Source organism: Gallinula chloropus, assembly GCF_964237585.1.
Source record: "Gallinula chloropus genome assembly, chromosome: 8".
Taxonomy (NCBI): Eukaryota; Metazoa; Chordata; class Aves; order Gruiformes; family Rallidae; genus Gallinula; species Gallinula chloropus.
The window spans coordinates 19,364,104-19,376,167 of record NC_140093.1 but is presented as its reverse complement, the minus strand read 5'-3'; the positions used below and the strand labels follow the sequence as shown (position 1 = coordinate 19,376,167).

The window sequence follows — 12,064 nt, the reverse complement described above, 5'->3', positions numbered from 1 at the left end:
AGATATCATGGTGCCTCTGCTTTAGGGAGGTGAGATGTGGAGCTGTAATCCTGTATCTGCTCCTTGGGAGGATTTCCTTACTTGTGGAATGGAGTGTTATTGTTTTGTGTATTTTCCAGCTGGAGCATGATCCTCTTGTCTGGCCTTTCAATTTATCATTGGATGTCTCTCGTGGTGCCCAAGCTGGGGCTGCACTAGAAAATCTTTTAAAAGATGTCTAGTGATCAAGAATTCATCACAGCCTTTAAAATAATTGTTGCAATGACTAATTAACCCAATTACTCTATTTATGCTGTATTTCAGGCCTGAATTTTATTGTGGGGGTTTCTTTTTTTTTTCCACTGGGAGGCTGAGGACTCTGGTCTCACCAGAGCCTGCAACTTCTTTCATGAGCTGATTGTAGCATGGACTTTCTTTCTCCAAGCCAAGTTCTCCCACTGATCTTGCCCAGTTCCCTGAATGATCTCCAGTGTTTTGTTGGGCAGATGCTAGATCTGGTCACCACACGCTGACTGGTGACTTGGTGCTGCCAGATCCAGAAGTAATGTAACTTTTCACATACAATTCATACTTCTGCTCAGCTGGTGTGGGACTCTCAGTAGTCACCTTTGCCCCAGCATCATGCTGACAGTCACACTGTGTGAGCAGCAAAACTGAGAGCATTTCCTTCTGCTGTTCACCTGTACACCCCCAAAGGCTAGAACCTGTGGGCCATCATGTTTGGTTTTAGGCCACAAACACATTTGGCATTCCCTGTACCCCAGAATACCGCCTGTGGCAGAGGACCAGACCCCTTCCAACCCAACTCATCCACCAGATGGGAGCAGGGCGCTGGCACTAAGGGATGGGTGTCAGGCATGAGATCAGAATCACTCCAGGGTGGGAAGGTAGCTGTGCAAGGTCTTCTGTCATTCACCAGTAGTCTTTGCAAGAAACACCAGAGGTCTTGAGGGATGGCAGTGGGAGGGATGGCAGTGGGAGCCACGCCAGCCTCGGCGCTGAGGTGCTGCCTGGGGAGTCGTGGGAAAGCACCACTGGTTGTAGTGGGGTCATGTCATTGAGATGACATGTTGCTTTTGTCAGCCAAGCCTCAAGTCTCACAGAGAAAGTTGATCTTCAGTCAAGTAACTCTTGTCTGAAGTGAATAGGCCCTTGGTTAAGGACAGAGGGGGCTTTCATTAGGATTTTCCTGGCCTATTCACATCAGCTGTGGCCTCGTTATGCTTGCTGAAGTAAATATTGCATCCACTGTGAATACTGGCTGGTACAGCACACAATAGCAGCCCTTATTCCACAGCTTCTCTGCCTGGGCAGAGCTTTCTTGGCTCTCTGGTCTCTTGCTGGAGCCACAGGTTGCCCAGTGACAGCCCAGAGCCTGACAGTAAACAACAGGTTCTGCTCAAACTGCTCAGCAACCAGCCTCTGGCCTGTGGCTGTTGGGAACACACATGTGTTCTCCACATCTCCCCAGGCACCGCTGTACCCTGAGCACAACTGCTGCAGCCCACAGCTCGTGTCAGATCAGACCCTTTGTATTCTGGGTTGTACCTGCACCTTGAGTTAGTCCTCCTGTGCTGGGGAGGCAGGGCAGCCCTGTCCTGTGCCTGCCAGTCACAACTGCACTGCCTTAAAACAGTATGAACAGACCGTTAGGGAAACACCCTCAGCCACCCCGCTTGTCAAAGATCAGTAGCTGGATTCTAGTTTATTGACTGCAGTCAAGTTTTATTGTGCCTCAAATAATTAAATACTGAAACCATGACATTAAAAATACAGGCCAATTTACCAAAATAATTGTATTCTGAAGATTATATACATATCATACATTTTACAGTATCATGTAAACTTCTTTTTATACATAAGGTAAATCGGATTTATGGTAACTAGAAAACCCAAACTACTTGCTGACAAAAATATTCCTATGAAACATAAGGACTGTGTCTGGGACCTTTAGGAAAACTGCAAAGAATGGAAACCAACTATAAAACATAATATAATCAAGTTAGTAGAAAAATGAATTAAATTACATTCATATAAAAAGTGAAACTAAAAACATTGGTATGTGTCATCCTTATAAAAGGGGGAAAAAATCCCAAACCTTTTCCTATTATATATTAACACACAGTTTCTTGGGGGGGCTCCTGGGTGCCTCATTTCCAGCAATGGGGCGTAGCCTGGGAAATCCAGATTCCCACTCTCCTTTTAACACACATTAAATAACTCAGGCCTGTACCAATACAAATATTGTATATACTCGTGCACTGTGATTATGTCCAGAGTAGCCTACCAAGGCACAATTTTTGCGTAGCTGACACCCCCCCTCCCCTTGCATCAGGGCATGCAGAGCTAGAGCTGGTTGCAGGGATTGCATCTCACATGGGGAGGGGCAGAAATCCTTCCAGCATAAGCTAAGGAGGCAATACATCTAAGGAGGTAAAGGCCTTATTTCAACAGCTCTGTTAGGACACCTGAACTCTTACTGCAGTCCTCAGAAAGTGCTTCCCAGAGGCAATGTAGTTATATTTCTTGGTCACACATTTATATGTGACCTAGGACAACACAATCCTTCATCTGTGAGAGCTGTAGGGTTTTGGTTTGGCAGAATGCATCTTCACCTGTAAATAGGCTTCCAGCTCCTGTCTCTTCTCACTGTGCCACCACCAGCGTTAGCTGCTACACAGTGTGTGTCACTGAAGTACCCAGGAATGCTCCTTAAAGTAAATGAACATCATGTAGATCAACAGCTGCCAGGAGTAACAGCTGGGAACCCAGCTGTAGGCTGAAGGCTTGGAAAGTTTGCATATTTTATAAGTGTTCTGCACCTCTAAAAGGCAGGGTCCTGCACAGAGCTAGGCCTGTGCTTATTCTCAAGGGTTTGAAGAGTCTCATGAGATCATAACGAATGAAGCCACTTGAGAGCCACAGGCCATGTCTGGGATGGGCAGCACAGCCCACTGTTAGTCAGAGGAGTTGTGTTGAGGAAGACAGTGAGAGCTGGAGTGACTGACAGTGGCTGGGTTTAGGCACTGGGTATATTCCCTCAGCTGCTGAACGAACTGGACATCGGACCTAACGCCACTGGCAGACTTGGATGAGGTGAAAGCATAGTCCAGAGTGGCCTTTAGAAAACACGGCCAGAATCATGAAAAATTAAACTTCTATGATGTCTGTTTATGTACAGCTTTAATAGAAAAGAAATCCTAGTCTAGAATATCAAAATACTGTATCCATATAAACATGAGAGCAGCTAATAGAAAAGTAAAAAGTGTAACAACACAAACTTTTTTTTGAAATTAAATGTCCTAAAAAAGTTGTTGTTTTTAAAATAAACAACCCAAAAAACCAAGAATTTGTGTGCTGGGGGAAAAAAAAAAAGAGAGAAGAAGTGGACTACATCTCCCCTCGTCTACGAGTTTTTGCTGCAACAGCTCTGCCTTCTTCCTCCTCCTCCTCTTCCTCCTCATAGTTTTCTTCATGAACTGCTTTCTGGTTGTTCTGTTCTTGCATTTCGTGCTCGGCCCCTCTGTTATTCTTGTCATCTGCCTGATAGGGGAGAATTAAAAAGAAAATCAGCTGCTGTGCAACCGTGCTTCCTGACAGTTTATTTTGGGGCAATGAGATGAAGTGAAGGAAAAGGGAAAATGACTGTCAGCTGGAGTTGTTAGAGCTGATGGACAGGAACAGGAAAAGATTTCCAAAGGCCTCCAGGCAGCAAGAACTGATGCGAGGGTGGAAGGATAAGCAAAAGGAAGTTGGAACAGTGTGAAATTTTAAGGTCTGTGATCTAAAGCGAGCTACAACAATTGTTATGTAATATCACAGTGCCAGGATCACAGCTGTGTTCAGTGTTTAACCAAGTCACCGAGTCTGTGGGTTTACACAGCACTTACGTTCTCCTCATTTTCACCATATGGCTCTTCAGCGTTGCGTTCCAGTTCCCGTTTCTTCTCTTCAGTCAAGTCTTCCTGGATCTACAAAGCACAGAGATGTTCTGTGTATTTTAATTGCCTCTGGAGGAGCGGCCTGTGGCATAAACACATCTTCACAGCTACACTTTTCATAGAACCCCACACTGGTCTGGGGGTACAGGGACCTCAATGCCCCCCTACTATGGGCAGGGACACCCTCCACTAGTCCAGGGTATCCAGAGCCCCATCCAGTCTGGCCTTGAACCCCGCCAGGGATCCAGGGGAGGCCACAGCTTTTCTGGGCACCCTGTGCCAGGGCCTCCCCTCTCTCCGGGAAGGATTTCTGCCTCTTATCCCATTAAAATCTCCCCTTCTGCAGCTTAAGGCCATTCCCCCTTGACCTGTCACCCCACACCCATGGAAACTTTCCTTCCAGCTTTCCCCCCCCCCCCCTCCATTTTACAGAATGAAGATTCAATAGACAGGGAAGAGAAGCCATGGATAGGTTAAAGGAAGCCAACAGCCACCCACCAATCAGGTAACTCACTTCCTCCAAGAGCATGTTTAACTTTTACCTTTCCCAGACCCTCTAACACCTCTAGATTACCATTCTATGTTTTAACTTTACATAGATATTATCTCCTCCTTGTCCTTCACAGCTGAGTCATTACTGATGCTCTCACCCCACCCCAGACTCCCAGAACTATTTCAGTTCCATATGCTGTGTAGGTATTTAAAGGTAACTTTGCCCCTGTTTTCGCAGCAGTTCAGTGGTCCTTCTGCCAACTGCTCCTGAAAAACCACAAATGAGCAAGGAGGATCAGGAGTGAAGAATAATCTCTTCCAAGATATTCCTGAAGGCAGCACAAGCCTCACTGAGTGTTTTCCAGATGTTTGGATCTTGATCTATCACTTATGTCAGCACTTTCCCTCACTCCCATGGCCTTTTACACTCGGGTGCCAGTTTGAGAAGAGGCATGCTTGATTTTCTTCTGGAGAACGCAGTTAGGCACATCTGCTCCAAACAGCACCCTGCAAGCTGGGCAAGATGCTTCTGCACAGCCATACAGGTCCCCAGGGAAAGACAGAGGTGTCCCACCTGGCTGGGAAGCATTCACCACCTACCCCTGCCATTACCAGTAAGGATAACACTGCTGCTTCCCACAGGCTTCTTCTCTCTTTAGCACCTGCTATCCCGTTCTCCTGAATGCACCAGCTTTCCTAGTGGTACTGGTAGCAGGAGACCATGTTCAGCAGTTGCTTCCAAGAGGAGGCAAAGCTGCTTGTAAACAAGTTCCTTGGGGTCAGATATTGCTGACAGCAAAGGACAGCCACACACCTGGATGCTTTGAGGGGTATGTGGAGAGATCTGAACAGCAGCAATGTGTAATATTTGAGTCAACCCACTAAAGAATTTATTTCTAATTACAGCATCTCAACCCTGTCTTGATTGCTCATGCACTTGCTGCTCACTCTAATGCTTCCAGTAAGCATGCTGGCCATAGCCCCTCATGAAACATGAGTAAATGGCTTCCTGGAAGCCAATGTGTGATTGCTAAAGGCCAGTTGTTCCCAGTTCCTAACGACCTGCTTTGATTTAAATAACTGTATTGTGAATCCTAAGTGCCTACCAGCTAATCTAGACAAAGTGGTCCCCAAGAGGGACCAATGAGTAACCCTTCCTATTGCTTTTTGCAAGCCATTACGTATGAAGTACAAAACAGCAACTGATTAGGTACATATGGAAGAACTGCAGGTCAGGAGCAAGGCATGCAGCACTGGAGGAAAAAGCCCCTTCCTCTCCTTTCCTCCTCCAGCTCAGAGCAATGTGCTAACACGTTCCAGATAAATAGTAGGGGTTTACGTAACTTGGATTGCTGAGGAGGAGCACAGATAAATCAGTCAGAGCTAAAGAGTAAGTAACTGGCCAAGAAAGCAGTTTTCCCAGAACAGCAGCAAGTGATTAGAGATGCAAAGTTAATGAGGTTTTCAGTGACCTTCAGAGGGCTTGAGGTTTTTGAGGAGTTTTTCCTTGTGTTGTGAATGGCTTCATCTTTTCAATTACTGCACAATTAATCCAGCACTGCAGGGAAGACTAATGGATTGCAGCACGTGAGCTTGAGTAACACTAAATGTGTCCAGAAGTGGACAGCAGAGTAACTGCAACAGCTTCCTAGAGTTCAGGAAGTCAGAGCAAATGATTTGGGTTCGTTCTGTAGCTATATCAAGATACCACCACTGAATGCTAACAGACATGTGCTTTGCTACCTGTGCCCATGTATGCCCTGTTTTCTTACCTCCTCTTCCCCTTCCTCCTGGTATTGTTCATCCACATTATCTTCCTGCTGGTCAGGGTTTCCTGCCATCTGCAGAAAGAGCATATAAAAATCCAGTTCTATGTCATGCCTATTAACTGGAGAAGACTGAAGGTTAAAGCTTCTTGTTCTGGAACTAAAACTTTATGTAAAGCTGAAGCAACAATAATAGCACAAGAAGTTACAGAGCATTCATTAGCATTAACAGTAGCCTAGCTACATGATTTAGAACTGCCCTAAATTAAAAACTAGGCAGCAGAATGATTATAATAAAAATCACTTTGCAGAATAAAGCAAGACTTGCCATACTAAACAGGAGGACAATGAAATATTCACACTATTAAAAACCAATGCCATAAAAATACATTCTCTCTGCCTAGAGCAGCTTACAGTTAAAACACAGGGAAAGCCACTGCTGTGTTCACTGGAATGGGCACAGAAGGGATTTGTGGGAGGGCACGAAGATCACATGGACAGGAAGACTGTCCCTGGAGGGCTGGCATGAATACAGGTAAATAGAGGGACCCTGTACACCTACAGAACCTGGCAAAGTGGAGCCATACTTATACCTGCCCATGTCATACAGGCTTAAGAGAGATCTTAAAAAATCTAAGTTCTTTCCCCAAGCTGCACCAGGCTGTGCTGTCCTGACAGAGGGCCCACAGATGCTTCTTTCCCCTTTACTGACCACTAGGTGCTCTTCCATTCCTGGAGGTCCTTGTTTCTGACTGGCTTGTTTGTGGTTTTCATTCTCATCTGGTAGATTTTCTTCTCTCTCTTGCTCAGCTTCCTCAAATTCATCTTCTCCCTGATTGTTGGGGTCATCAGCAGGATTCACATCTTCCATGCCAGCCTTCTGCAATTTTCAGAAGTGAATGTTAAATGTATATTCTTATCTTGCAGCCAAATTCCATTTCACATGAAAGCTCCACTAGTGTGAGGTATGTGAGAACCAGCTCCATACCCACGGAATCCAGCAGGATCTCTACAGGGGTCATTGGGTCAAACCCCACCAGTACTGGAGCATCAGCTCCTGAATGGAAAAGCACTTCAGCGGGGGACAGAACTGCAGCTCCAAACCTCACTCAAGCTGAGGGCTTGTTTTGCACAGGCTCTTGGACTCCTTTTGTTTACTGACTACGGGACACCTGACAACGTCTGACAAGACCAGGTGACAAAAGATAAGGGTTTAAATGCTCATGGCTCAGAAGAGCTGAGGTGCTATTTCAGAACCAGCCTGTCCTGCAATACTGACCTTGTCTGCCTTTGTAACAAACTAAAGCAAGCCACCCTCACTTCTCATCAGACCCTGCCCATCAGAAAACAAGCGTTTTCCTTCTGCTTATCATTCAGCAAAAGCACTTCTGATGTCTTTAGAACTGTCAAAGATCCTTTAGAAATTTCTACTACACAACTTAATGTGCTGAGGGGAGGGAAGTAAAGATGACACCCTTCATGTTCCACAACACCAAGAAAGATGGAACATGGGGGAAGGCAGCACAGGACTGAACCCCCTGCATCCAGATTTCTATGCAACCAGTACCGCAGGCATGTTCAGTGCTGCAGAATGATCTCTTTCAAGATCTCACACCACTTTTGCACTGCCTCCAGGTGGTTTCATGGCTGCTGAGTTGGCTCTTACTCTCTTAACCAGTGAGAGTCTGAAAAATACTGTCACCACTCCTTTTGACTGACCACCAATTAGTTCTTCCTGTTACTCTTCTGAGTCCAAGTTTACCTGCCCAAGCCCCAGCTAAGTCCAAATCCGTTATACCACCTAAAGCGCAGATCAAAGGAATGCTGAAAAGCAGCTTGTTTTCAACAAGGAAACTTTTCTTTGACTTCCTCCCAAATCAGTAAGGACAGCTTTAAATAGATCCTAGATGTAGTTTTAAACTGTCAAACTTGTCTTTCTAGCAGACCTCTGGTTCATCTTATCTCTGCAACACGCAATTATGTTAGATGAGATTCCGGGTTTTCACTCCAGCAACGACTGCAATCCAAAGCATCTTAATTCATACTCACTGATTCATCAGCCTGCTGATTTTCTACTTGATGTTCTGGTTCTTGCTGTTCTGGTTCTTGCTGTTCATTTACATTATTTCGATCGTCATCTTCACCTTCATCCTGGTGCTGGTTGTCACGTTCATAAGCTGAAAGATGTTGGTGGCGTTATTGTGGTACAGCAGTTTCTAGCCAGCCCTTTTAAGAAGGGGTCTCTCTCCTATATACTAGTTTCCATATGTGTTTTAGCAGCCTTTACCTAAACATATACTGCTGAAAGAATTGCTGTACTGCTAATAGGAAACCAAAACAGACCAACACTGACCTCTGAAGAGGTCAAACAAAATCAAGAGGCAAGGTCAGGATTGTATCCGGGATCCACAAAGCCCCACCCCAGCAGCTCCATCAGAAGGACACTTTTCCTTTCAGGATACAATATTTAGTAATACCTGTATTTCACTCAGGTCAGATAGTGTTATTTGAGCTCCTGGTTTTAAATTGCAAGTTTATATTTCACTTGACTCCAGAAGGGATATGAAATGAATATTAAAATCTCGCATGAAAGGTGGCACACAGGGAACCTGTGAAAACAGTAGGGAGATAAAACACATCTTACCTCCTTCTTCTTCCTGAATACCTTGCTCTTCTTCCCCTTGTACAATATCATGGTCCATGTTACCATAATGAGCCTGCTGGCTGAGGAAATGAAATGCAAATACATCGTTTGAGTTTCAAAAAAGCATGTTTTGCTTTAATGTACAAACCATCCTCCTGCATCTGCCTCTCCCACCTCCTGCCAGAACGGGTTCCAGTTTAGCTGCTACCTAATATTTTCTCACATCATCTTCCCTGAAAGAACAGACACTTTATAGAACAGAGACTTTCTTGTCCTACTATAACAACCTCTGCGTTTGTATTTCCCCAGATATTGCTGGGATCTGCCTTGTATTCCCAAAACTCCCAAACTACTATTCAGGACCACTGTGGAAATTAATTCAGGTTGGTGAAGCAATTTGATTGTGCCCTGGGAGGGAATTAAACTCTGTGGGAACAGCATGGAAATTGTATTTGGTAAAAGAGAGATGAGACCACATGTGGGACAACAAGAGTAACAAAACATGGTGCAACTCCTCCTGTGCACTCTGCTTGGTGGGCAAGGCACGGGTTCTGCAGAGAAATCATTTGATTATATTATTTAAGAATTCCTATTTTTAGGGGTATATAATGCACAGAAGTACACCAAATTAATCAGTCATTGGTATTGCTTAAAACCTGGGTGATTTGCAACAATAATGATCAGTTAGCATAGTCCATATGGGGAATTGTACTGGACAGACGGCTGGACTTGGTGATCTCAGTGGTGTCTTTCCAACCTTAAGGATTCTGTGATTACCAAACCACAAACACTATGGGCTGGCAGCAAAGAACCCCTCAGATGACAGGGCCTACAGACAGGCTGCAGGAATCAGTTACTTCATTGACTAAGCAGTCTTAGTTTACATCTCAAAAGGGATTCACTCGTGGGGTTGCTCCTGCAGGACTGAATATTTTGACTATCATTTTCTGAAAGGCTTTCTCATTTCCAAAATCCTTTCAGAACATGGGTCAGGATAATTATTAATCTGTCAATGTTTCAGCAAAGAAAATTCAATGGGCTTTAGATTCAGAGACAAAAAAAATTGTCACTAATGATTTTAAAGAATGTAGAAGACTAAGGAAATATGAAAGAGGGTGAAAGACACACAGAAGCTTTGACGTTATGAATGTAACTGCATTCACAGTAACTTTATGACACTCAGAGGGTGCTGGTTTCTCCTGAAACCATGCTTTTGTCTCTAAATACAAACAATATTATTTGCTCTTGTCCAGAAAGTCACAGAACACCAGAACGTATTGGTAAAAGCCAGCATCTCGCAAGGAGGAACTTGAGCTTAGGTACCTTCACGCATATCTGATACGTGAGCTCCTCAGGACAGCAAGATCATAATTGCTGCTTAATGGAAAATAATTACTAATTTAAAACAAGCTTTAAGAGAAGGGGTAGAAACCCCTAGCCTCCTCCAGGGACGTGCATGGCAAGGTGCACTCATTACTCCAGGCTTCAGAGGCTTCCATAGTAAAAGGAAAGTAAAAAGAAGATAAAAAAAACCTTAAACTAGCACTGGGAATTATGCATGGAAAGGAGGGGATAAGGCTCACTGAACTTAATTTCATTGAATCATAGGGGTTGGAAGGGACCTCGAGAGATCATCGGGTCCAAACCCCCTGCCAAAGTAGCTCCCCAGCTCTTATTGCACAGATAGGCATCCACATGGGTCTTGAATGTCTCCAGAGAAGGAGACTCCACCACCTCCCTGGGCAGCCTGTCCCAGGGCTCTGTCACCCTCACTGTGAAAAAGTTCTTCTGCAAGTTGGTGCAGAACTTCCTGTGCTCCAACTTTCAGCCATTGCCCCTTGTCCTGTCTCCACAGAGCACTGAAAAGGGGCTGGCCATTTCCCCCATAGAATCATAGAAAACATAGAACTTAGTTTCTGGCAGTCTAGGTTTATCACATTAAACCACTGGCTTTTTAAAGATGGTATGATGGAAGCTGTAAAACCCAGAGCTATGACAAACTCCTGGAAAAGAATTTAACCTTATCCGGTTTCTGTAGAGTTTTTCTCCTTGCTCTGCCTGTTTCTGCAGCTGCAGCTCTTGTTCTTGAAGCTGTTGCTGCCGTAGCAGCTGTCCTCGCAGTCTTTGCTGGTGTAGTGATTCCTGATGTTCTCGTAGCTGACTGGCTTCCTCTGCTCTTTGCGCTGCAAGGTGTTGCTGCTCTAGCTGTTGTTCATAAGCTGGCTTATGTCTTTTTGTTACAGCTTTTGTTGATGTTACCTGTCAGAGAAAGGTGTTAGTATTTGATTCATCATCATTTCAATGGTCAGAAACAAGCATGCAGAAACCTGTGATCAGAGGGGAAGTTATGCAGATGGTATGTGCACAATTACAGCAAAATTATTTAAAGTTTTCTTGGCTCTGCTTAAAGTTTAAATCTTTTTGAACAGATATGAATGTTTGTGGAAGAAAGGGAGAAGGGAGAGGAGATAACGGGGTGGGGGAAGCCCTGCTTTGCTTACACAGCAATAACAGCAGCCCCCAATGTATTACCAGGAAAGGGAAGTTTTGATGGCTGACAATTTAAGCTGAAAATATTGCTTCTGTTGATTTAACTGGTAATTTAAAGCTCAAAGCAACCCCCTCTGAAGTAAGACAGTGTGCAACTCCTGTTTCACAGCTTGACCTACTGCTGTTCTAACCCGCTGCACCTCTCCAGCAGCAGCTTCTCATCGCACTGCGGTTACACCATTAACCTGCCAGGAGAGTGTTTACAAAGCCTCGGGCGAGATCAGTACAATGTACTTTCCACTGGAGAGCCGATCTAGAATGTAAATCCAGGATTTGCTTGTTTTATTTAGAGCTGCATAAGCAGGACCTGCCACTGCTGCACACTGATTTCCCCTGGCTATTTTAGTCACGTTCAACTTGCAGCTAAAATTTCCTGTCAAACGACAGCCAGCGTTCAGATGGAAATGTGTTTACAGGCAGTAGGTAGAGCTGAGGAAACATACTGCAATTTGCTGAGACACAGCAAATTAGCAAGGCAAGACAGCTCCCTAGCAAAGTGTGGAAGGTAAAACTCGTTCTCATCAGCTGTCTCCTTCCCATCAGCTTCCACAGGCCTCACATTTCAAGTAGGAGATGGGATTCAACCTGACTGCTCTTTTTTTTTTTCCCATCTGTTGCTCTTTATCAGCAGAATTAATGTTCATTAAGCTGCATTTGGCAAGCACCGCAGT

The 12,064-nt window shown here is 44.6% G+C and overlaps 1 protein-coding gene across 1 annotated transcript in view; it reads right to left on the bottom strand.

The window, feature by feature from the left end:
- Window positions 1-1,710: 1,710 nt before the first annotated feature.
- The window catches only part of GOLIM4 (golgi integral membrane protein 4), a gene marked incomplete at its 5' end in the record, with an annotated part of 34,164 nt that continues 23,810 nt past the window's right edge, over window positions 1,711-12,064 (bottom strand). Inside the window, 7 exons of the mRNA XM_084267618.1 lie at window positions 1,711-3,543; window positions 3,891-3,971; window positions 6,206-6,274; window positions 6,912-7,079; window positions 8,249-8,376; window positions 8,844-8,923; window positions 10,864-11,102. Of these exons, the coding sequence (XP_084123744.1) occupies window positions 3,391-3,543; window positions 3,891-3,971; window positions 6,206-6,274; window positions 6,912-7,079; window positions 8,249-8,376; window positions 8,844-8,923; window positions 10,864-11,102 (918 nt within the window). The 3' untranslated portion in view covers window positions 1,711-3,390. The remainder of the gene's footprint in view (window positions 3,544-3,890; window positions 3,972-6,205; window positions 6,275-6,911; window positions 7,080-8,248; window positions 8,377-8,843; window positions 8,924-10,863; window positions 11,103-12,064) is intronic.